This window comes from Marmota monax, unplaced genomic scaffold (genome assembly GCF_021218885.2).
Source record: "Marmota monax isolate L192 unplaced genomic scaffold, Marmota_monax_Labrador192_F-V1.1 WCK01_AAM20220418_F8-fsc00180, whole genome shotgun sequence".
Classification (NCBI taxonomy): Eukaryota; Metazoa; Chordata; class Mammalia; order Rodentia; family Sciuridae; genus Marmota; species Marmota monax.
Window position 1 is genome coordinate 2,799,662 of NW_026693881.1, and position 27,220 is coordinate 2,826,881.

General features: G+C 37.3%; 1 protein-coding gene across 8 annotated transcripts in view; it reads left to right on the forward strand.

Annotated features, from left to right (window-relative positions):
• The window catches only part of Ercc6l2 (ERCC excision repair 6 like 2), a 136,348-nt gene that overhangs the window by 43,730 nt on the left and 65,398 nt on the right, over positions 1 to 27,220 (forward strand). For all 8 annotated transcript variants that reach the window (XR_009228499.1, XR_009228501.1, XR_009228500.1 and 5 more), the window contains 2 exons: positions 19,299 to 19,394; positions 26,323 to 26,422. Coding sequence is in view for 3 of the 8 variants with exons in the window: in XM_046462715.2 (XP_046318671.1) it covers positions 19,299 to 19,394; positions 26,323 to 26,422 (196 nt within the window). In the remaining 5 variants the exon portion in view is untranslated. The remainder of the gene's footprint in view (positions 1 to 19,298; positions 19,395 to 26,322; positions 26,423 to 27,220) is intronic.

Sequence of the window (27,220 nt, forward strand, 5' to 3'; positions counted from 1 at the left end):
GTTGAATCCATTTTGGAGGAGTAATAAGTCTATAATTTATGACATCTTGTTATTGACTTACTGCCTCCATCTTCCAAAAGGAACTTCAAGAGATTTTAAAAAGAAATAGATGTAAAACAAGACAGAAGAAAAATTATCTTTTTTTTGGTACTGAAGATTGAACCCGGGGGCATTTAACCTCTGAGCCACATTCCCAGCCCTTTTATATATTTTATTTTAAGACAGAGCCTCACTCAGTTTCTTAGGACTTCACTAAGTTACTGAGGCTGGCCTTGAACTTGCAATTCTCCTGCCTCAGCTTCTTGAGCTGCTGGGAGTACAGGAGTGTGACATTGTGCCCAGCTAAAAAAATTAAAGTGAGGAGTAAAGATTATTTATAATGAGTCACTACTGGGGAACTCTAAAATTATTCTTGAATTCTTGCAACTAAGGCAAAGGGAGAGAGGCTTTGGATTCCCATTTCCTATAAATGAATTTGAGAAGTCAGTTCTCACAAGAGTCCTTACATACAGAGCATTAAATGGTGTAGAATACTATCTTCAAGTAAATTTTGTAAAACACACATATGCATTCTTTATTTTAAAATAGTGCGTCTCAAAGTAATAATATTGAACAGTCCAAATAGTACAGAAGAGAGTGTGACAAGCCCTGCGCTCTCCCCTCTGTTCACCTTCAGTCTGAGTGGCCCAGAACTTCCATATAGCTCCTCATTATTTCTTCATCTGTGTCTCAGAAATTGCTGTTTAACTCATATAGTGAATTTTCAATTTTTAAAGACTGTTTTTTCTTTTTAGAAATTGTATTTGATTCTTTCAAATCTACCTTATCATTTCATTTGTATTTTGTTCTTTGTGATTTCTAACCTTCATTTCTCTAATACTTTTATCACACTTCTAAAAACCTTTTTGAATGGCATTTTTGCTCTAGTAACTCCTGTACTTGGGGATACTGATCCTTCTACTTGTGTTTCCTCTGGCTCTTGGCTTATGATAAATGGTTTCTTTATGTGTTTTCTAATTCTTTAAAAATTTGAACTTCTCTTCAGTAGGGCTTTTTCTTCTGTGGAAATCCTTTTGAGACAGATTGCTGGAGTTTTCCACTTAATTTTATCTTATGCTAGGTATCCCAACCAAGGGAATGGAAGAAGTTTTGGGTTCCTATTTTTCTGTGACAGAATTCAAGAACTAATTTTTGCATTAGTACATAAAGATCCTGATTTTTGCATTAGTCATTACATAAAGAACCTTACATAATATGATAAATACATCTCAACTATGTTTTGCAAAAGATAAATAAACTTAGTTTTTTTGTTTATTTTGCAATGGTTTATATTTAATTTCTACTGTAGCAGAAGTGTTTCCACATTGGAATAGCTATTATTTTGCCAGAATTCTATCAACTGTACACAACTTGAAATCTATTATGAAAGAGAAGGATTTAGTTTCCTTTCATTACTCCTTCCCTTTTTCTTACAGTGTTTGCTAATTTTATTATTATGTTTTGTCTATCAACTACTTTTGTAATTTTAAATCATTATTCTTCTATTAGATCCACCTCCCAGGATTCCATGCTATCTTCATTTTTGGTTTGCTCCCTTGTTTCACTGGAAAGTGTTCAGTGTTAATGTTTGGTCCATTGGTAGTCTACATGTGTTCTAAGTCCTTGTAATGTGTGGTATTAACATTAGTGCGCACCTACTCTTTCTTCTGTTTTAAGATCAGATCATTGTCCATAGGTTGGCTCTGAAGTTTGAAGGCCAAAACCAGCACTTAGATTATTATGATTTTGTATACATTGTTTAGTCCTAGGCTAAGAATGGCTAGGACAACCTCTCTGAATGTTCATGAGTTTTCAGCCAGTTCTGGGAGTTCTCAGCATCACCAAATAAGTTCTCTTTTCTAACACTCCATCCATTGTTCATATTTGCATGGTTCAGTTCAGTTCACAGTTCAGTCATGACTTTCTTTCTTAGCTTTTTTCCCTTTTGGATTTTTGCACTTTATAATAAATCTCACTCTATTATTAATTCTTATTAGCATGTTGTCCTCTGTTGAGTCATTTGTATTCTTAAGGTCTTTATCCTGAAGCCTTTTATCCTAATTGTTTCTAGGCCTGATGAAGTACTGCTGTATGGAAGCTTTCCTTTACTACTTTATTGCACCGGATCTTTTTCCTGGGTTTCATGCTGTCTCCATTCTTGTCTGCCCTGTTGTTTTGTTGGAAATATTTCCTCAAGTAACTTTGTTAGTCAGGATGAATAGAAAGCAAACTCTCTACATCTCTGACTGTAGGAGATGTGTCATCTCACACATATGGCATTGCAGCACAGTCTGCTGGTATTTAGTGTTGCTAAATAGATGCCCAAAGCCAATCCGATTCACATTCCTCTTGGGGAATTCATAAGGGTTTGTCTTCATCTGTGGTATTCTGAAATTTCACAGTGACATTTGAGTCTTATTGTGGATCTTTGATTCTTTATTGTGCTAGTCATAATCTGAAGACTTATTCTTTTTTAGTTTTGAAAATTCTGTCTTCTTATTTCTTTAACAATGGCATCTTTTTATTCCATTTTCTTTGTTCTTTTTTGCATGCCAAATTTTCAGTTTAGAACTTCTGTATTAATTCTTTAAATCTCTGAACGTTTTTCTCATATTTCACATGTTGTCATCTTGCTCTTCTGTTCTGAGAAGTATCATTTTTCAATATAATTGATTATTTTATTTAAAATAATCACATTTTTATTCTAAAATATTTCTAGCTTTCTACACTCTTGTTCTCTAAATTATCTTTATTCTTTCAGTACCTTAAATCTTAGCTTTCCATAATAGTTAAATTAAGTTTATTTGAAGAGCCATTTAGCACTTTTTTGTATGTGTGATTGTATTTTTTATTGTAATCATTGAGTTTACAAATAACTTTCAGGAAAATTGACATTCTTATGATACTAAGCTTTCCTACCCATTAATATGGTGTCTCTCTGTAATTATTTCAGCTTTCTTGGAAGCATTGTTAAATGGATACTTCATTTGATTCTTTATTAATATTTAATATATAACAATAAAGCTTAAAGACGTTTTTGTGGAACAGTAAGATATGGTGAAAGTATGTTTTTTGATATTTAGTAAAAGAATAGAATGTGGAAGACCCATTGAATGAACAGCCTGCCTACTCATTAGGTTTCTGTCTCAAATATTAGTCTTCAGCTCAAAAAGGGCAGTATTCTATTTTACTGTGTAAAGAATAACACATTTCTGTTAGCCATATAACAACAGAATGATGGATTTGAAAGTAAGCTTCTGTGTTGTGTTGTCATCATAGAATCATCTCATTCCTAGAGTTAGAGTTGAGACATTTTTCTTTCTTTAAAAAAAGCTTTTCCTCTACTTTAATTCAGCCAGGTCCCAGTTGTAATTTCAGAATCTCTTAGAAGATTATTACCTCTAGTAGTGGAGACCTTCTCTGTGGCTCATACAGGGCATCTGAGAAGAATTCATGTCCATCCAACTTTACCAGCTAGAAGCTAACTGGAGCAAATGATTAGATTTATTGGACAGATAAACCTTTAACTTCTACATGTTTGGTATATAAATCCCACCCACACTTACCCAACTTACCCATTTTTTAAAATGCTTTGCAAAACTCTCCCTATCCCATCTTCCTCCTTTGAATTTAAGTCTCTGTGACATCTTTATACTATCACCTTTAATAAGTAATTTTCTAAAGTACAATATTCAATTTCTGCAAGCACTGAACTATAAGTCAAGATGCTTAGATTTGAATGCAGAAATATAGCACTTAGGAAACCTTCAATTAGTTATTTTTTCTGATTTTCAGTTTCCTTATCTGTAGGATGAAGATAATATTTAGCTCATGGAGCTAGCTAGTAACCAGTAAATATGATCTAGTAAATAAGGAAATATCTTGCACAGTTTCTGGTGGGTACTCAGTAAATCTTAATTTCTTTCCATTTTGGTAACAATTGTAGGAGAGAAAATTATTACCATCCCTCTAGATGATTATCATTCAGTGTTAACTTAGCATCAGTTAAGTGATACAGTTAATTTTGTGATACAGTAATGCAGCCGAAGAGGAAAGCTATTAGTATAAATCTTCAGAGAAAGACTTGAGAGGCAGGACTAGACAAACAGCTGAGGAAAAAAAGGAACTCATTTAGTTCTTGGATTTTAGTTTTGCTTTTCTTCTTAAAAAATATTAAATTTTATTATTAGCATACTATTAAATATAGGGAAAATTGAAAACATGAAAAGATCACAGTTGCATCAGATAAAATCTGATGAGCTGTGCAGGAAGCTGGAATCTAAAACTCAGGCAAACATTACGTACATTCAGTTTCACTATAAGATTCCTTTACTTCAGAAAGAGTTTCATTTCAAAAGAGATGATTATGCTAATAATATTCAAATACATTTGGTTGGCAGAAAAATGAATCTAACAAAACCATAGGTATTTTTAGTAAATGCATCTTTAGCGGCTTCTGTTCAATATGTACTCTAACTGTGGGTCACGTGAAATGAAAATGAAATTTTTAGCTTTTATATAAGTGGCAAAAAGACTATGTGTAGCACATACAGTGTTCAACTTCATTCTTCATGCTGAGTATTAGAATCATATACTGGTTGACTAGAAACAGTTTTCTAAGCAAACTTAGAAACCATAATGCTTTCATAATTATTCACTTACAAGGATTAAGTTAAGGATCAGGGGTACTGTGCTCCAAAAGTCATTGGTGCAACTCAATAACACAACATCATGAATCATAATTTTGAGAGACTCTGGAGAAAAGTTGTTTCCTACTTCTTTTAGCTTTATTCAAAAATCTGTATCTTAAATTCCACAGAAAGATGAGGATGCTTCTTTTGTTAGATATCCCAAGAGATTCTAAACAACTCTTTTCAAATAGATCACTGGAATCATATGGTTAAAATCTGCCTCTACTGCTTGATTTTATCTCAGTCTCAGACCTCTTTGTTCAGTTCAGCTATCTTCATTGACCCTTAATTTGGACCAAGAAGAATAAGAGGTGTTTTTTTTGTTTGTTTGTTTGTTTTTGGTTTTTTTTTTTGCCTTTGAAAAGCAATATAATGCAAGTAAATGCTTTACAGGAATTATATGTGAAGTTCCAAGAGTATATAAGGATTAGGTAGATCAAAGAAGTCCACAAAAGGATGGCAGTGTTTAAACTGGCCCTTTCTGGAGAAGGCTTCATTAGAATGAAGAGGAAAAACTGTTTACAACTTCATTCTTCTTGCTGAGTATTAGAATAAAAAATTGATGAATGGCATTTCGGGCAGTGAGAAGAACATAGGTAGGCAAATGACTAGAGGAGCTGGGTATGGGCTAGGGCTTAGGACACCTGAGGGAGGAGCTGGGTATACAACTAACAGACAGAGTCATTAGTTAGTTTAACAAAGGTGATAGTGAATATCCACTGTGACAGGTCCTGGAGAAGGGAAAATGTACAAGATTACACTCCAGCGCTTTTAAAAGTTATAATTCAACAACTTTGGGTATGGAGGAGTTGTTTAGAGATGTCTGAAAGTATGGTAAATGCAGGGTAGAAGGAGGCACAGAAGAGGACTATTTCCTTCAGGCTTTATTAGTGAAACTTGAAAGACAAGTAGAAGTTAGCCAGGCAAGTAAGAGAGAAGAAAATTCTGTAAAAGCAGTGTATGAAGACAACTTACAGTATTTTGGTGATTCCTTGGATAAAATCAGGAATGACTGGTGTGATAACAGTTGCAGAGGTGATAGGCCCTGTATTTAGGCCTGAGGAATTGGCCTCTGATGGATAGGAACTGAACGTTTTTAAAAAGAGAAGTGGCATATTTAGTTTTCCATATTTAAATAATTTTATGTAATGTGAGGGTGAACTTATGGTCTGAGGTAAGGGAGTAGTGAGGAGGCTGATGAAGTCATCCACATCAGTGCAACATACGATGCCCTGCTTAGGCAGTGGTAACAGAAGTGGAGAAGGACTCACAGAAAAACATTTTCAAGGTAAGTCTGACTGTATACTGATTGGCTTATAATGAGAAGGGGAACTGTGATAGAGAAGAAGCATAGGATGGCTTTTGACTTTGATGAATGGGCATATGAGTGACGTCATCAGCCAACAGAGGGAATACATGGAGAAAAGAACTCTGGGTCCAGGATGGTTTAAGATGCAGCTCATTATAAAATAAGTATTTATATTATTCATCTTGTTCTCTCTCTCTCTCTCTCTTTTTTTTTTTTTTTTGCTTGGTACCAGGGATAGAACCAAGGGGTTCACATCCTTAGCCCTCCATATTTATATATATGTATGTATGTATATACATATATGTGTATATAATTTTGAGATAGGGTCTTGCTAAGTTGATTGGGGTCTTGCTAAGTTGCTGAGGCTGGCTTTGAACTTGAGATGCTCCTGCCTCAGCCTCCCAAGCCGTTGGAATTACAAGCATGTGCCACTGCACCTGACTTGTTCTCTTCTTAATAGACAGAGAACTTGTGACATCTTTTTTTCAATAGTTATAGTGATTCCTCTACGTTATTGTCTTATACCCTCAAGATTGTATTAACTATTCCATGACTTATACTTTTCACTATAAAAATAAGCTTATATATGTCTATGAAAAAACCTTGCTGCGCTTTTCATAGGAATTGCACCATAGCTCAATTTGGGGATAATTGACATCTTTATGTTGAATTCTCCAATCCATGAACATGGTAGATCTCTCTATTCAGATCTTTATCAGTGTCTTTCATCAGATTTATAATTTTCAGCATACAAATTCTAGACATGTTTTGTATATTTAATATTTAAGCATTTTATTTTATTTTTTGGTAATGATTATAAATTGTATTATGTTGTTTTTTTTGATGCTGAGGATTGAACCCAGGGCCTTGTGCATGCAAGGCAAGTACTCTACCAACTGAACTATGGCCCCAGCCCTGTATTATGTTTTTAAATTTTGGATTTCACGCATTCATTGTTTGTATGGATTGAGCATCCCTAAACCAAAAATCTGAAATCCAAAATGCTCCAAAAAACTTTTTTGGAACCAGTATGAACTCACAAATGGAAAATTCTACACCTGACTTTATCACAGTCAAAACACAAGTGCGTAAGACACAGTTAACTCAGCATCCTCATAGGAAAAAAGATTCTCTAGCCCCTTTGGCTATGATACACAAACTTTTTTCATGCATGAAATTATTAAAAATATATAAAATTACCTTCAGGCTATTTGTATGAGGTATATATGAACATAAATGAATTTGTTTTAGAGTTGGGTCTCATCCTCAAGATAACTTCTATGCAAATATTCCAAAATCTGGAAAAATTCTAAATCTCAAATACATCTGGTCTCAGGCATTTCAGATGAGTAACCTTTAGCCTATATATAGAAATATATCTTTAAAATATTAATCTTATACCCTGAAACATTGAAGTTATTTATTAGTTCTAGCAGATTTTTTTCCTAGATTCCTTGAGATTTTCTGCATAGACAATTATGTCATCTGCAAATTCTGTCAGTTTTATTTTTTCCCAATCTGTGTATCTTATTTTCCCTTGTCGAGGAATTTTTCCTTGATTTTTAATTTTTTGAGAATTTTTATTAAGAATGGTTGTTGGATTTTACCAAATAATTTTTCTATATCCATTGATATTATCATACAATTTTTCTTCTTTAGCCTGTTAATGTATTAGATTACATTGACTGATTTCAAATGTTGAGTCTGCTTTGCATCCTTACAATAGATCCCAATAGGCAATGTTATAATTATTTTAGTATTTTGCTGGATTTTATTTATAAATATTTTGTTGAGGATTTTTGCATCTAAGTTCAGGAGAGAGATTGGTATACCATTTTTTTGTTCATTTGTGTTTTTTATTTTCCTTGCACTGACTTTGTATGGTTTTGGTGTTAGATAATACTGGCCTTATTCATTGAGTTGAGAGATGCTCTTTCCTCTTCTATTTTATAGAGTATATTGTATAAAACAGGTATTAATTCTTCTATAAATGGTACACTTATCCAGCAGAATCATCTGAGCCTGGAGTTTTATTTTGTAAGAGCTTTTTAAATACTTATTTACTTAGCTAAACTGTGGAATCAACCTAGATGTCCTTCAGTTGGTGAATGGATTACAAAATGTGGTATGTATACACAATGGAATATTACTCAGCAATCAGAGAATGAAATCATGGAATTTGCAGGTAAACGGATGGAGTTGGAGAATGAAATGCTAAGTGAAGAGAGCCAATCCCAAAATACGAAATGCAGAATGTTTTCTCTGCTATAAGGATGCTGATTCATAATGGGGTTGGCGGGGGCTGGGGGAGCATGGGTGGATTAGATGAACTCTAGATAGAGCAAAAAGGAGGGAGGGGAAGAGAGGTGGCAAGGGGGTAGGAAAGACTGTGGAATGAGATAAATGTCATTACCCTACATACACACAAATAGTGTGACTCTACTTTGTGTACAGAGATATGAAAAATTGTGCTCTATATGTTTAATATGAATTGTAATGCATTCTGCTATCATACATAACAAATTAGAATAAAAAGTTGAATAAAGAGATATTTAAAAACTTAAAAAAAATAAATAAATACTTATTTACTATTTAAAATTGTTATAGCAACATTCAAGTTGTTTGTTTCATTTAGTTGTGTTTAATAGTTTGTGGGTTTTGAGAAAACTGTCCACATTTAAGTTGTAGAGTTTATAATCATGAAATTATTCATAGCACTCACTTATACTTTTAGGATCTGTAGTGGTATCTCTTGTTTTATGCTTAATATTGGTAATTTGTGTATTCTTTTGTCATGCATGCTAGAAGTGTAACAAAGAATCAGCTTTTTGTTTCATTGATTTTTTTTCTCTAATGTTTTCCTACATTCAGATATATTCATTTCTGCTCTTATGTTATTATTTCCTTCAGCTTTGTGTTTTTGCTCCTTCAGATTATTGACTTGATGACTTTATTTCTTTTCTAATGTAATTATTTAGTGGTATTCACTAGTAGTGGTATAAAAACTAGTTTAGCTGTATTCCAGATATATTGTATTTTCATTTTTTTAAATTAAATGTTTTAGTTATAGGTGGACACAATATCTTTATTTTACTTTATGTGGTGCTGAGTATCAAACCATGTGCCTCACGAATGCTAGGCAAGTGCTCTACCTCTGAGCCACAACCCCGGCCCATATTTTCATTTTTATTGAACCATCTTTATTATTTATGATTCATTGTGTTTTAAATTTTCTTTTAAACTTGTTGAGACTTCTGCTTTGTTCCTTAATGTTTACATGGTATATCTTTTGTCCTGTTTTTACTTTCAGCCAATCTGTATCAGTGCATTTAAAGCATTTAGTATTTTTAAATTTTATTTAATTTATTTATTGTAGACAGCATATTCTTGGATCATGGGTGGATTTTTTGTTTTGTTTTGTTTTCCTCGTACTATGCTAACCTCTGATTTTTATTTTTTTTAATTTTAATTTGTTGGTACCAGAGATTGAGCTCAAGGGTGCTTAACCACTGAACCACATTTCTTTTTACTTTTTATTTTGAGATAGGGTCTCAGTTGCTTAGGACCTTGCTAAGTTGCTGAGGCTGGCTTTGAACTTGTGATAATCTTGCCTGAGCCTACTGAGCTGCTGGGATTATAGGCATGCACCACTATGCCCGGCTAATCTTGGATTTTGAAATGGTACATTTAGGCCATGGTAGTTTAGGTAATTATTAATATATTGTATTTTTAATTTTACTATTTATTTCCCATTTCTGGTTCTATTGTTTCTCTTGTTTGAACCTTTTAAAATGATTATTTATTTAGACTTCTTAGTATATTTCTTTCTACATTTTTCCTAGTAGTTGCTATAGCTTTTACAATACACATAATAACTTCTCATAGTCTACTGGTATAAAGGTTTACTAGTTTGAAGAGTAGAAACCTTACTTATATTTAAGTACCTTTGCTACTCTACTTTTAAAATATAGTTGTCATAGTTATTTCTATCACATATAGTAGCATATCGGGTGGCATTGTGATTTCTTTTTTTTTTTTTAAATTTTTTATTGTTGGCTGTTCAAAACATTACATAGTTCTTGATATATCATATTTCACAATTTGATTCAAGTGGGTTATGAGCTCCCATTTTTACCCCATATACAGATTGCAGAATCACATCAGTTACACATCCATTGATTTACATATTGCCATACTAGTATCTGTTGTATTCTGCTGCCTTTCCTATCCTCTACTATCCCCCCTCCCCTCCCCTCCCCTCCCCTCCCCTCTTCTCTCTCTGCCCCCTCTACTGACATTCGTTTGTCCCCCTTATATTATTTTTCCCCTTCCCCTCACTTCCTCTTGTATGTACTTTTGTATAACTCTGAGGGTCTCCTTCCATTTCCATGCATTTTCCATTCTCTCTCCCTTTCCCTCCCACCTCTCATCCCTGTTTAATGTTAATCTTCTTCTCATGCTCTTCGACCCTACTCTGTTCTTAGTTACTCTCCTTATATCAAAGAAGACATTTGGCATTTGTTTTTTAGGGATTGGCTAGCTTCACTTAGCATAATCTGCTCTAATGCCATCCATTTCCCTGTAAATTCTATGATTTTGTCATTTTTTAATGCAGAGTAATACTCCATTGTGTATAAATGCCACATTTTTTTTATCCATTCATCCATTGAAGGGCATCTAGGTTGGTTCCACAGTCTAGCTATTGTGAATTGTGCTGCTATGAACATCGATGTAGCAGTGTCCCTGTAGCATGCTCTTTTTAGGTCTTTAGGGAATAGACCGAGAAGGGGAATAGCTGGGTCAAATGGTGGCTCCATTCCCAGCTTTCCAAGAAATCTCCATACTGCTTTCCAAATTGGCTGCATCAATTTGCAGTCCCACCAGCAATGTACAAGTGTACCCTTTTCCCCACATCCTCGCCAGCACTTGTTGTTGTTTGACTTCATAATGGCTGCCAATCTAACTGGAGTGAGATGGTATCTTAGGGTGGTTTTGATTTGCATTTCTCTGACTGCTAGAGATGGTGAGCATTTTTTCATGTACTTGTTGATTGATTGTATGTCCTCCTCTGAGAAGTGTCTGTTCAGGTCCTTGGCCCATTTGTTGATTGGGTTGTTTGTTATCTTATTGTCTAATTTTTTGAGTTCTTTGTATACTCTGGATATTAGGGCTCTATCTGAAGTGTGAGGAGTAAAGATTTGTTCCCAGGATGTAGGCTCTCTATTTACCTCTCTTATTGTATCTTTTGCTGAGAAAAAACTTTTTAGTTTGAGTAAGTCCCATTTGTTGATTCTAGTTATTAACTTTTGTGCTATGGGTGTCCTATTGAGGAATTTGGAGCCCGACCCCACAGTATGTAGATCGTAGCCAACTTTTTCTTCTATCAGACGGCGTGTCTCTGATTTGATATCAAGCTCCTTGATCCATTTTGAATTAACTTTTGTGCATGGCGAGAGAAAGGGATTCAGTTTCATTTTGTTGCATATGGATTTCCAGTTTTCCCAGCATCATTTGTTGAAGATGCTATCCTTCCTCCATTGCATTCTTTTAGCCCCTTTATCAAATATAAGGTAGTTGTAGTTTTGTGGATTGGTTTCTGTGTCCTCTATTCTGTACCATTGGTCCACCCGCCTGTTTTGGTACCAGTACCATGCTGTTTTTGTTACTATTGCTCTGTAGTATAGTTTGAAGTCTGGTATCGCTATACCGCCTGATTCACACTTCCTGCTTAGCATTGTTTTTGCTATTCTGGGTCTTTTATTTTTCCATATGAATTTCATGATTGCTTTCTCTATTTCTACAAGAAATGCCGTTGGGATTTTGATTGGCATTGCATTAAACCTATAGAGAACTTTTGGTAATATCGCCATTTTGATGATGTTAGTTCTGCCTATCCATGAACAGGGTATATTTTTCCATCTTCTAAGATCTTCTTCTATTTCTCTCTTTAGGGTTCTGTAGTTTTCATTGTATAAGTCTTTCACCTCTTTTGTTAGGTTGATTCCCAAGTATTTTATTTTTTTTGAAGATATTGTGAATGGAGTGGTTGTCCTCATTTCCATTTCAGAGGATTTGTCGCTGATATACAGGAATGCCTTTGATTTATGCGTGTTGATTTTATATCCTGCCACTTTGCTGAATTCATTTATTAGCTCTAATAGTTTCTTTGTAGACCCTTTTGGGTCTGCTAGGTATAGAATCATGTCATCTGCAAATAGTGATAATTTAAGTTCTTCTTTTCCTATTTTGATGCCTTTAATTTCTTTCATCTGTCTAATTGCTCTGGCCAGTGTTTCGAGAACTATGTTGAACAGAAGTGGTGAGAGAGGGCATCCCTGTCTTGTTCCAGATTTTAGAGGGAATGCCTTCAATTTTTCTCCATTCAGAATGATGCTAGCATGAGGCTTAGCATAGATTGCTTTTACAATATTGAGGTATGTTCCTGTTATCCCTAGTTTCTCTAGAGTTTTGAACATAAAGGGATGCTGTACTTTGTCGAATGTGTTTTCTGCATCTATCGAGATGATCATATGGTTCTTATTTTTAAGTCTATTGATGTGGTGAATAACATTTATTGATTTCCGTATATTGAACCAGCCTTGCATCCCAGGGATGAATCCTACTTGATCATGGTGCACAATTTTTTGATATGTTTTTGTATCCGAGTGGCCAGAATTTTATTGAGGATTTTTGCATCTAGGTTCATTAGAGATATTGGTCTGTAGTTTTCTTTCTTTGAAGTGTCTTTGTCTGGTTTAGGTATCAGGGTGATGTTGGCCTCGTAGAATGAATTTGGAAGTTCTCCCTCTTTTTCTATTTCCCGAAGTAGCTTGAAAAGTATTGGTATTAGTTCCTCTTTAAAGGTTTTGTAAAACTCTGCTGTATACCCATCCGGTCCTGGGCTTTTCTTAGTTGGTAGTCTTTTGATGGTTTCTTCTATTTCCTCAATTGATATTGGTCTGTTTAGGTTGTCTATATCCTCCTGACTCAATCTGGGAAGAACATATGACTTAAGAAATTTATCTATGCCTTCACTATCTTCTAATTTATTGAAGAATAAGGATTCAAAATAATTTCTGATTATCTTCTGTATTTCTGAAGTGTCTGTTGTGATACTGCCTTTTTCATCCCATATGCTAATAATTTGAGTTCTCTCTCTTCTTCTCTTTGTTAGCATGGCTAAGGGTCTGTCGATTTTATTTATTTTTTCATAGAACCATCTTTTAGTTTTGTCAATTTTTTCAATTGTTTCTTTTGTTTCAATTTCATGAATTTCAGCTCTGATTTTAATTATTTCTTGCCTTCTACTTCTTTTGCTGTTGTTTTGCTCTTCTTTTTCTAGGATTTTGAGATGAAGTATGAGATCATTTATTTGTTGTTTTTTTTTCTTTTTTTAAGGAATGAACTCCATGCAATGAATTTTGTTCTTAGAACTGCTTTCAATGTGTCCCATAGATTCCTATATGTTGTGTCTGTGTTTTCATTAATCTCTAAGAATTTTTTGATTTCCTCCTTGATGTCTTCTATAACCCATTGATCATTCAGTAACCTATTGTTCATTCTCCAAGTGATGCATGATTTTTCCTTCTTTCTTTTATCGTTGATTTACAGTTTCATTCCATTATGATCAGATAAGATGCCTGGTATTATCTCTACTCCTTTATATTGTCTAAGAGTTGCCCTGTGACATAATATATGATCTATTTTTGAGAAGTATCCATGTGCTGCTGAGAAAAAGTGTAACTGCTGGATGTTGGGTGGTATATACTATATATGTCATAAGTCGGGGTTATTAACTGTGTATTGAGTTCTATAGTTTCCTTATTCAACTTTTGTTTGGAAGATCTGTCCAGTGGTGATAGAGGTGTGTTGAAGTCTCCCATGATTATTGTATGGTGGTCTATTAGACTCTTGAACTTGAGAAGAATTTGTTTGATGAACACAGCTGCACCAATTTTGGGGGCATATATATTTATGATTGTTATGTCTTGTTGGTGTATGGTTCCCTTGAGCAGTATGTAGTGTCCATATTTATCCCTTTTGATTAACTTTGGCTTGAAATCTATTTTATTTGATGTGAGTATGGACACTTCTGCTTGTTTCCAAAGTCCACATGAGTGATATGATTTTTCCCAACCTTTCACCTTCAGTCTATGTATGTCTTTTCCTATCAAATGCGTCTCCTGTAGGCAGCATATTGTTGGGTCTTGTTTTGTGATCCATTCTACTAGCCTGTGTCTCTTAATTGGTGAGTTTAAGCCATTAAAATTTAGGGTTATTATTGAGATATGGGTTGTTCTTCCAGCCATATTTGTTTATTTATGTTACTAAACATGGTTTGTTTTTCTCTTTGATTATTTTCCCCCCTTTACTGTCCTACCTCCCACTGTTGGTTTTCATTGTTATTTTCCATTTCCTCTTCCTGTAATGTTTTGCCAAGGATGTTTTGAAGAGATGGTTTTGTAGCTGCAATTTCTTTTAACTTTTGTTTATTGTGAAAGGTTTTAATTTCATCTTCCATCCTGAAGCTTAATTTCGCTGGAAACACAATTCTTGGTTGGAACCCATTTTCTTTCAGTGTTTGAAAAATGTTATTCCAGGATCTCCTAGCTTTCAGAGTCTGTGTTGAAACATCAGCTGTTATCCTGATTGGTTTACCCCTAAATGTAATCTGCTTCCTTTCTCTTGTAGCTTTTAAAATTCTCTCCTTATTCTGTATGTTGGGCATCTTCATTATAATATGTCTAGGTGTGGATCTCTTATGATTTTGCGTATTTGGCATCCTGTAAGCTTCTAGGATTTGGGATTCTGTCTCATTCTTCAAGTCTGGGAAGTTTTCTCGTATTATTTCATTGAATAGAATGCTCATTCCTTTGGTTTGAAACTCTGTCCCTTCCTGTGTCCCAATGACTCTTAAATTTGGTCTCTTGATGTTATCCCATATTTCTTGGATGTTCTGCTCATGGTTTCTTAACAGTCTTGCTGAGCTGTCCATGTTCTTTTCAAGTTGAAATACTTTATCTTCATTGTCTGATGTTCTGTCTTCTAAGTGTTCTACTCTGCTGGTAGTATTCTCAATTGAGTTTTTAAGTTGGCTTATTGCTTCCTGCATTTCTAGGATTTCTGTTTGTTTGTTTTTTATAACCTCTATTTCCCTGTATAGTTGATCTTTTGCTTCTTGGATTTGTTTATGTAATTCATTGTTGAAGTGATCTTTCATTGTCTGATTTTGCTGTCTGATGTCTTCCTTGAGACTCCAGATCATCTGAAGCATGTATATCCTGAATTCTTTATCTGACATTCCATCTGCTGCAGCTATTACCTCTTCTAACGTTGAGTTGACCTGCAATGCTTGTGGTCCTTTCTTTCCTTGTCTCTTCATACTGTTCGCGTTCCTTTCTACTTGGTGAAACTGTTGTGCTATTGAATTTTCCCCCTATATATTTATATTGGTCTTGTATAGTTGCAAAGTCTCCCTCGCAGGCGCGGGCGGCGGCTCTGCCCCTCCTCCAATTGGGGCAATGTGCCTACCACGCCGGCAGGCCGCTGGGCCTGCTCTGCCGGTCGGTAGCAGGTCCGCCGACCTTGCAGGCGCGGGCGGCGGCTCTGTCCCTCTGCGGGCCGCTAGGCTTGTTCTGTCGGTGGTCGCAGTTCTGTGTACTTTGCAGGCGCAGGCAGCGGCACTGCCCCTCTACAGGCCTCTGGGGCTGTACTGCCAGTGGGTCGCAGGTCCGCCTACCTTGCAGGCGCGGGGGGGGGGGGGCGGCTCTACCCTTCCTCAAGCCACTGGGCCTGTTCTGTCTCTCGGTTGCAGGTCTGGCCTGCTCTGTGCATGGTCACAGTTCCGTCTACCTTGCAGGCGCGGGGGGGAGGGGGCGGCTCTCCCTCTCAGCAGGCCGCTTCTCCTCTTCTGCCAGTGGGTCGCAGGCCCGCCTACCTTGCAGGAGTGATTGGAAGCTCTGCCCCTCCGCGGGCCACTGGGCCTTTTCTGTCAGTGGTCACAGTTCCGCCTACCTGGCAGGCGCGGGGGGTGGGGGGCGGCTCTGCCCCTCAGCAGGCCGCTGGGCCTGCTCTGTGCATGGTCACAGTTCCCTCTACTTTGCCGGCGCAAGGGGAGGGGGCGGCTCAGCCTCTCAGCAGGCCGCTGCTCCTCTTCTGCCGGTGGGTCGCAGGCCCGCCTACCTTGCAGGAGTGATTGGAAGCTCTGTCCCGCCGCGGGCCACTGGGCCTTTTCTGTCGGTGGTCACCGTTCCACCTACCTGGCAGGCGCGGGGGGTGGGGGGCGGCTCTGCCCCTCAGCAGGCCGCTGGGCCTGCTCTGTGCGTGGTCACAGTTCCCTCTACCTTGCCGGTGCAGGGGGAGGGGGCGGCTCTCCCTCTCAGCAGGCCGCTGCTCCTCTTCTGCCGGTGGGTCGCAGGCCCGCCTACCTTGCAGGAGTGATTGGAAGCTCTGTCCCGCCGCGGGCCACTGGGCCTTTTCTGTCGATGGTCACAGTTCCCCTACCTGGCAGGCGCGGGGGGTGGGGGGCGGCTCTGCCCCTCAGCAGGCCGCTGGGCCTGCTCTGTGCGTGGTCACAGTTCCCTCTACCTTGCCGGTGCAGGGGGAGGGGGCGGCTCTGCCTCTCAGCAGGCCGCTGCTCCTCTTCTGCCGGTGGGTCGCAGGCCCGCCTACCTTGCAGGAGTGATTGGAAGCTCTGTCCCGCCGCGGGCCACTGGGCCTTTTCTGTCGGTGGTCACAGTTCCCCTACCTGGCAGGCGCGGGGGGTGTGGGGCGGCTCTGCCCCTCAGCAGGCCGCTGGGCCTGCTCTGTGCATGGTCACAGTTCCCTCTACTTTGCCGGCGCAAGGGGAGGGGGCGGCTCAGCTTCTCAGCAGGCCGCTGCTCCTCTTCTGCCGGTGGGTCGCAGGCCCGCCTACCTTGCAGGAGTGATTGGAAGCTCTGTCCCGCCGCGGGCCACTGGGCCTTTTCTGTCGGTGGTCACAGTTCCACCTACCTGGCAGGCGCGGGGGGTGGGGGGCGGCTCTGCCCCTCAGCAGGCCACTGGGCCTGCTCTGTGCGTGGTCACAGTTCCCTCTACCTTGCAGGTGCAGAGGGAGGGGGCGGCTCTGCCTCTCAGCAGGCCGCTGCTCCTCTTCTGCCGGTGGGTCGCAGGCCCGCCTAGCTTGCAGGAGTGATTGGAAGCTCTGTCCCGCCGCGGGCCACTGGGCCTTTTCTGTCCGTGGTCACAGTTCCACCTACCTGGCAGGCGCGGGGGGTGGGGGGCGGCTCTGCCCCTCAGCAGGCCGCTGGGCCTGCTCTCTTGTGATTTCGCTTTAACCATGAAATGTGATTTATGAAACTCATGAGAAATAGAGTGTTTTTTATATCCACCCATTTTTTACCAATTTTGATATTCCTTTTTCTAAAGTTCCAAGCTGCCTTCCGTTTTCTTTTCTTTCTTTTTAAAGAATTTCCTTTAGCCATTCCTTTAGGTTAAGTCTGGTGGCAAATTTTTGTAGGTTTCCTTAATCTGAGAATGTCATGATTCCTCTTTCCTTTCTGGGGGTATTTTCACTGGATATAGAATTTGCTGTTGAAGTTCTTCTCTTTCAGCTGTTTCAAAATGTTGCCACTTCCTCTGGCTCCTTCCTTGCTGATGAAATGCCCAGTAAATTGCATTGGTATCCCCTGAAAGCAATGCGTTCTTCTTCTCTGGTCATTGTTTTGCCTATTCTGTTTGGATTCACTCAGCTTTTCGAATCTATGGGTTTGTATCTTTTGCCAGATGTAGGAAGTTTTCAGCCATATTTCTTTGAGTATTTTCATTCTCATTCTCTTCCCTTCCTGGTACTCCCATGACATGAGTGTTAGCTCTTTTTCCCTCAGGTCTCTAAGGCTTTGTTAACTTTTCCATCTGTTTTCTCTCCGTTATTGGGAAATGACATTGTCTTTACCTTTACTGATTCTATTCTTTGTCATCTCCATTGTACTATTGAGCCCATCCTGCAAGTTTTATATTTCAGTTCTAAAATTTCTATTTGGTTCTTCTTTATGTCCTCTTTCTTGTTGCTGGGACTTTATTTTTAAAAACTTTTTCAAGCATATTTGTAATTGCTTATTGAAACATTCTTAGGATGACTACATTAAAACTCTTGTCAGATAATTCCAACATCCGATTCATGTGTTGATTTCTTTTTTTCATTCAAGCTGAGGTTTTCCTGGTTGTTGGTATAGTGACTGAATTTTTTATTATAGGCTGGACACTTTGAATATTATGAGACTTCATATCATATTTAAATTTCCTATATTAATACACCTCCTCTGACACTGTGCCAGCCAAGTAGGGCTGGAAATTCAGGTTTCCATGTGGCCTCTGCTGACACCCGAAGGTGGTTTCTTCATTACTGAAGAAACTGTTCCCACAGTTCATTACTGTTCCCACATGGCCTTCCCTTACACCTTGGAGGGCAAACCTGTTAACACTGGGTAGAAAATGGAAAAATCACAGCATCACTCTTTCTTCTCTGACACCACCCTACCACCTCACCCCATCATAGCCAGGCAAGGGTAGATTATAGCACCTTCACATAGCCTTTGCTCACTAAAGGGGGATGAACCACAGATGGTTCCTTTGTGTTTAGCCAGAGCTGGGTGGTTATTGTCTAGCATTCTTTCTATAACTGTTGTCATTTCTAGTTTACTAGCTTCTCCAGAATCTGTCTTTGGTTATCTTAAGCAAAAAGAAAGCCAAGGAACTCACTGTTATGTCATTTCTTTGATCTTGTAGATGCTAGCCTGTTTGTCTTCTCTCCATCTTTCAGTGTATGTTTTTTGTTTGTTTGTTTGTTTTTTTAACATATAATATCCAGAGTCTTAAACTGAGCTTAGTGGAAGGAATAAAAAGATTTACATCTATTCCTGGATTAAATTTTAAAATATATATATTATTTTATTTAGTTAAAATATGCTAACCATTTTTTTAAAAAAAATTATGCTAGGAAAATCTTACAGAAATAATATTCAAGTATCCAAAAATTGTAATAACTAGCACAATATATTTAAATGGCTTGAATTATAAATTCTTACAGAGATTTTTTGAAGTGGCAGAAAAAGAATTTGCCAGAGCTATTTTCTTTGTAGGATATTTGTGTTTTAATCACTCTCCTTTTATGATGTTAATGTAATCTTGTAATGTTTTCGCTGTAGAGACTTGACAAAATTGAGTTACATCACAACAATTAGTTTGTGTTGTTTTAATGCTTTCTACTCTGTTTCTTCCAGGGCTGGTGGACTCGGCCTCAACTTTGTTGGTGCCAATGTTGTTATATTATTTGATCCAACTTGGAATCCAGCCAATGATCTTCAAGCTATTGACAGGTATAATAATGGCAAAATTGAAATGACTGGCAGATTCCTTTAATTTAAAAATACTCCTAAACTTTTAAGGTTTCTTATGAAAGGACTGATTAGAAGAGAGAGGGAATTTTGTAAGAACTTCTGTTTAAAGTAACCCTGAATTATTTAATTGAAATAATTTCAAATAAATTGCCATTTATTTGCCATCCATCACAAAATCCTACTAATATGACAGAAATGACTTAAGAAGAAAGAATAAACCTGTTAAACTAAAGGAAAATAAGACATTTCACTACTTGTAGATCAGAAATTTTGAGAAACTCCTGGAAGATAGAAAGCAAATAGAATCTGCGTAATCAAGAAATAAAGAGAAGCCAGGTGCGGTGTTGCATGCCTGTAATCCCAGCGGCTCAGGAGACTGAGGCAGGAGGATCCCGAGTTCAAAGCCAGCCTCAGCAACTTAGTGAGGCACTAAGCAACTCAGTGAGACCCTATCTCTAAATAAAATACAAAATAGGGCTAGGGATGCAGCTCAGTGGTTGAGTGCCCCTGAGTTTAATCCTAGGTACATGCCCCCACCACACACACTGCCCCCCAAAAATAATGAAGAGAGAAAAACCAGTCCAGAGTCTGCAGGAAAGACCTTGAAGTCTCAAGCTGGGATTGGTACCTGGAGGATGTGGGAGTAGACCACAGTCTGTCCTTCTGGGGAGTTAACTAATGAATATGCTGAATCTGAAACAAATTGTCCTTTCATATTTACAGAAGGGTTGTCTATAGCAAGTCCTCCTTCATTATTTCTGAAAGAATAATCTCATAAATAAGCAGAGGATCCGATTGTAGAAAGGTTCCTAGAATGAGCCAGATCATGAAGTAGAGCCAAGCCTGAAGTGATCCCAGGTCTCTCCAAAGTACACTAAAAGGGGAAGTAGTTCAATAAAGCAGTTACCTGCATGGAAATCTCCATCACATTTCTCTTGTTTTTCAATTTGTTTTTTTAAGATATACATGACAGTAGAGTATATTTTGATATATATATATATAAAATATAGCTAATTCTAATTATGATCCAGTTCTTACGGTTGTACGTGATGTGGATTTTCACTGGTTGTGTATTCATATATGAACATAGGAAAGTTCTCTCTGATTCATTCTACTGTCTTTCCTATTCCCATCCCCCACCTTCCCTTATTCCCCTTTGTCTAATCCAATAAACTCCTATCCTGCACCCCCACCCCGCCCCATTATTGTTTGTCAGTATCCACATAGCAGAGAGAACATTTGGCCTTTGGTTTTATGGACCGGTTTATTTCACTTGGCATAATGATCTCCACTTTCATCCATTTACTAGCAAATGCCATAATTTCTTCTTCATTGTAGATGAATAATACTACATTGTGTGTGTGTGTGTGTGTAAATAAATAAATATATATATATATATATATATATATATATATATATATATATCACATTTTCTTTATCCATTTATTTGCTGAAGGGCACCTAGGTTGGTTCCATAGCTTAGCTATTGTGAATTGAACTGCTATAAACACTGATGTGGCTGTATCACTGTAGTGTGCTGATTTTAAGGTTTTTTGGCTATATACCAGGGAGTGGGATAACTGGGTTAAGTGGTGGTTCCATTCCAAGTTTTTTGAGAAATTTCCATACTACTTTCCAGAGTGGTTGCATCAATTTGTAGTCTCACCAGCGATGTATGAGTGAACCCTTTCACCCACATCCTCGCCAACATTTATTGTTGCTTCTATTTTTGATAATTGCCATTCTGATTGGAGTGAGATAGAATCTCAGTGTAGTTTTAATTTGCTTTTTCTAATTGCAGATGTTGAACATTTTTTTTTCTTCTGTTAAGTGCCTGTTCACTTCATTTGCCAATTTATTGATTGGGTTGTCTATTTGGTTTTTTTGGTGTTAAGTCTTTTGAGTTCTTTATATATCCTGGAGATTAATGCTCTATCTGAGGTGCAAATGGCAAAATTCTTTTCCCATTCTGTAGGGTGGTCTCTTCATGTTTTTGACTCTTTTCTTTGCTGTGAAGAAGCTTTTTAGTTTGATACCATCCCATTGATTGATTCTTGTCTTTACTACTTGTGCATTCAAAGTCTTGTTGAGGAAGTTGGTTCCTAAGCTGACATGATGGAGAGGTGAGCCTACATTTTCTTCTCATAGGCCCAGGGTCTCTGATCTAAAGCCTAGGTCCTTGATCCACTTTGAGTTGAGTTTTATGCAGGGTAGACCACCTTCCTAATACAATCCCTAGTTTCTCATTTTAGTTATGAGTAGGAAATTAGGAATTATGAGGCATCTTCATAAAACTAGCTTCATGAAAGAAAAGAGCCAATGGAAAAAACAGACACAAAGGGACTAAAATAAGAATAGAACACTGGGGCGGGGGGAAGCATATAGGAAAAAAATGTTCTTAGAGAATAAAATTATTGCCAAAATGAAAAGACTCAGAAATAAAGAGGGCTGATGGTGGAAATTAATATTGGAATATAAAAGGAATGGATATTTTAAGACATAAAGTCAAGAAACAAATAGATATAAAATATGAGTTAACAGAAGTTGAGGGAAAATTCCAGAAACCATCATCTGCCTGTATCAGAAATAAAGAACAAAGAGACTGGAGGTCAGAAGAGATAACTGACAACATAATGAATAAGTTTGTTGATTTTGAAGGGCCACAGCACACTAAAAGGGATAATATCTAAGAGAGAGAGAATATGTATCTTGGGCATATGTCTAGGTCCCAGGGGTAAAGAGAAGGATTAAAATATTCCAGTGTGTGTATGTGTATGTGTGGTGTGTGTATATGTGTGTGTTTGTGTGTGTATGTGTGTGTGTGTAAGGGGGTGGAGAGACTGAATTATAAAAATCAAAGAAAAAAGAAAAAAAATCAGTTTAACAAATAAATGATAATCAATCTCATTTCTGCAGATCAGGCTTTGAAGAACAGACTTTTCCTCTGCATTATAGGATCCTAGATGAAAATAGAGTTGTAAAAGTGATGAATTTAAATTTACTATATGTGAAAGAAAAAATCATTATTTTTTGACTAGACTTGCTCTCAAAAGAAAATCATTTTGACTCTTAGTTACAATCAGTGGCCAACATATCAATATGTAAGGACAAAATAAAAACCAACTTTGGACATCAAGGAACTCAGAAAATTTATTGCTCATGGTCCAAAAATGTTGCTTAATGCAGCCAATGAAATATGAACTTATATACAGAGAACCCAAAATATATAAAAATATGATAGTCAAAGAAAGTTCTGATAATTATGGTTAAGTCTAAAATTATTGATAGCATGGCTGAGAGGCTTAGTACCATTATAAAAAGGAATTCCCCAGAACATAAAAGGATGGTATAAAAAACAAAAATATATTAGTAACAACTTAGAACTAAAACTCCATGTAATTTCAATAAAACATGAGGATTGTGGTGGGGAGGAGTAAAATTGTGTTCAATTTTTTACCCTCTTGGGGAAAGATCAGAGTATCCTAATCAATTCTCAAAATATATGCCAAAAAATATTTCAAAAAAAAATTTTTAGGGGCAACAACTAAAACTATGAGTCATAGTAGGCACCTGGTACATTTTCTAAAATAGATGACTAGTCCCCATCCTCTAGGTATTGTGATTCTGTAGGTTTAGAAGAAGACTCTACAAGTTTACATTTTAAAAATCACTCAGGGTTATAGACCAAAGGACATTATCAGCAGAGTGAAAAGATAACCAGAGAATGGGGAAAAACTGCATATCTGATAAATATTAATATTTAGAATATGTAAGCAGGTCTTAAACAAGAACAATAAAACAACCAAATAAAAAATGGGTGAAGGACTTGAAGAGACATTTCTCTGAAAAAGATTCATAAAAATAACAGTAACAACAAGTCTTGGTGGGAATGTGGAGAAGTCAGAACCCTTGTGCAACTGGTGGAAATGCAAAGTGTTGGCAGCCACTGTGGGAAATAGTATGGTGGTGGTTCCTAAATACTAATCACATGTCACCATCTGCTCTAGCATTACTACCTCTTTTCTGGATACATATCCAAAAGAATTGAAATGAGAGAGTTGGACAGATATTTGTATAGCACCTGTGTTTATAGTAACTAAAACATGGAGGCAACCCAAATGAATGGATAAACAAAATCCACTTTGAATAGATAAACAAAGTGTGGTGTGTATATATCATGGAATATTATTAGCTTTGTAAAGGAATGAAATTCTGATACATTCTAGAACATGAACAAACCTTGAAAACATTATGCTAAGTGAAAGCCAAACAAATAAGGACCAGTGTTTTTTGATTTCACCTGTATAAGGTCCTGGAGTGGTCAGATTCATAGTGATGGAAATTAAAATTTACGAAGGGATGAATGGAGAGTTACTGTGTAATAAGTATAGAGTTTTAGTTTGGGAGGACAGAAAACTTGTAGAGATGGATAATGGTGGTCATAAAACAGTGTGAATTTATGTAATACTACTGGACTGTATGCTAAAAAAATAGTTAAAATGGTAAATCTTATGTATCCTTTACCATTATTTTAAAAAAGAATACTTAAGGTAGTTATGATACAATTGGTCTTCAGCTCTACTTTGAGAAACACTGAGAATTAGGTGTCAGACTTCCAAATAGTAACTACTTCTACATATGATAGGAAATTCAATATTACTCTCAAACAAAATGTTAATACAATGCAAGACAAAAGCATTTTTCAGTAAGTGTTAGGGTCAGGATCGGAATCCATGCAGCTTGGCCAGAGAGCTGACGCTGTGAATCATTCTCTCTCCACTGACATCTGTCAAGGAAATGGTCATGTGAAAACCACAGAGAAATCTCCTTTGTTCTTTTGTTCTTAGGACATTTATTGTATTTTTGTACTTTTTCATCTAGATCATTAAGATTATTATCTTATCTAAATCATTATTTCCTCAAAGCACAGTGAATTCCTCTTCCCTTCCCTTTCCTTCTGTTGACTCTCTGGCAGGAAGAACCAAGAAGAGAAATGAAGATGTTGACCTAAATATTGTATAATTGTTCCTCAATACTTGTTTCTACATGGAAAAGACCCATCACTTACAAATTCTTGTTTTGTGGGCCAAGAAATTGATGAAGCATAGGTACAAAGTAACAGGCATAAAAGTTTTGTCTGTACAAAAGATCAAAGGACATGCATTCCAAGAGAATCTGTCTCATTAAGCAACAGCTGGCTAAGCACATATCCAAGAGACATCTTAGATCCCCTTCTGATTTCTTTGGAGCTCACATACATTGTGGGGAGGGTGGGAAGGATTATGAGCCTCTTCTCTTCTCCAGGCTGCAGGATGGGAGAGACCTTGTCCCCAGCAGCAGGAGCAACGACTGAATCAGGGTCTTGAGCTTTCCTGTGACAGAGGCCATGCCTCTCCTGGAAACTCTCGGCTCCAAGGCACCCATGGCGACCGCTCAGTGCTGTGATGAAGCTCTGTTCTTAATGAGCTTATAAGTTCTTTACCTTGAGGTTCAGACAGCTGCTTAGGGCTACAAAGTTAGGGGCACAAGCTGGTAATCATAATCGAGGTGTTCATACTTATGACATTGGTTTGGCTTGCTTTGAAGAAATTACCTCACAACAACCCTTTTAATGATAAAACCTATAGGATCAACATGCTGAGCTGGTTCATGGTCACTATTTCCCTATCAAGGTTTAGTGAATCACTAAGACTCAGCTTCATCTCAATTTGTGTGACTGTCTTTTCCTCATCCCCTCACTGACTGGTCCGGTTACCGGAATTAATAGTTGTGCATGTTGAGGCAGCTTCCCCCAGCTGTGAGTAGGCAAGAACCTTCGTTCCCTTCTGGGGACATGAGATTTGCAGGACCCAAGATACTGTCTAGCTAGTATCTTCTCATATCTTCTCCCTGTGTGAAGGAGACAGAGGGAACATCAAATATAACAATAGATACAGTGACCTTACAAGTTGAAAAATTAGTTTCCCCCCAAAAGTAACATTTTCAAGCACATAGGCAGTAGGGACTTGCTCCTGTTTCCCTCAGCAATTATAAAAGGGATTTGGGAACAGGTGACTTCATTCAGAACATTTGAAAAAGCCTGCTATGAAGCACTTCAGGGAACAGACCACAGTTTTAACCACCATGGTCAGCCAGGTTAGAGCTGAATTAGTGCACTGTGGTCCATATCTGAATACCTGGGGTACCAGTCAACAGAGGGCTGAATCTTCTCTGAACCGATACCTCTGTGGATGTGGTCTCCAGATCTCCACTTGCCTACTTTTCAGCTCATTCACTGCTTTTCCCCAAGGTATATTTTATTTTGTATGGTTTTTGCTTTTAAATAGTTTTACTAAGGCATACTGGACATACAATAAACTGGACTTATTGAACATATATAATTGGTAAGTTTTGATGCATCTGCACCTATGAACCACGACCACAATCAAGATAATAAACACATCCATCACACTCAGAATTTCCCTTGTATCCTTTTGGAATTAATCCCTTCTGTCCCTCCCTATCCCCTTGTCCCCAGGTAACCAGTAATTAGCTTTCTATCACTCTGGATTAGTTTACATTTTGAGGAGTTTTATAGAAATGAAATTATTTGAGAACAATCCATTCATAAAAATTGCCATAAAAGAAAATATTGAATTTGTGAAGTTCTTAGACACTAGACAGTGGTATATATAACAAAAATGAAGTTGATATGTATATTTTCCTACCATACTTTCTCCTTAATAGTAAGACTTTTGTATGAATTTATGTTTTTGCATTATTACTGAATAATATAACATACCTAAACACAAAATATTTATTTTAATTAATTAAAATTTTAATAAAGCTCCATTTTTATATCCCAAACAATCTCTTGAATCCAAAGTTGCTTCATGTGATTTTTTTGGTTTTGTTTTTAATCTTACAGAGCATACAGGATTGGACAGTGCAGAGATGTTAAAGTGCTTAGGCTGATATCCTTGGGAACTGTGGAAGAGATCATGTATCTACGACAGGTATACAAACAGGTAAATATATTTCCCCGCTTCTAATTAAGAAGCAAACATTTTTCTGTTTTCAAAAATTATGAGCAAATTACTATAATAACCTTAAATTTTACTCTAAAATATGGAATTTAATAAGATTATGAAATATGCTCTTGGTTACACTTCTGTGAAACAGATTCATTCTTGGGTTCATTAAATTTTAGTACTGAAAGTTTCTTAGAGCAGTACTTCTTAAACTTTAATGTCCTTATGAATCAGCTAGGGATCTTGTTAAAATACAAATTCTGATTTAGTAAGTCTGGGGTAGAGCTCAAGATTATGCATTTTTAACTAGTTCCCAGGAGTGCCCATACTACTAGTCCCCAGAGCACAATTTGATTATCGAGGTCACAGCTCCCCAAACTGGGCCAAGACGTAGAGCATACCACAGATGGATCACAAGCACACTGAGATGTTGATTCCATCATTGTCTGGGTAGCAAGGGCACCTAAGTAAGCTTCTAGCCTCGAGTAACCTCCTCTGTGTGTGCCAGGTAGGTGCTCACGTTGCCCTTTTCTGTATGTGCCGTGACTTGAAGATTGGGGAACACTGCTTTAGACACACCATAGTGAATGAAACTGAAATTATAGTACTAGAACTCAAGCACACTAGCTACTGTACTATATTGCTTTTAGTGTTTATCTAAAATTGCATTAACTCTTCATTGTGCTCAGGATATCACTTACTGCTTCATTTCTACCTCTAACTAAACAATATTTATTTCATTTATAACTGTTCACTTGAGAAGATCTGGAATGAGGTTCAAGTTTAATTGTAAAT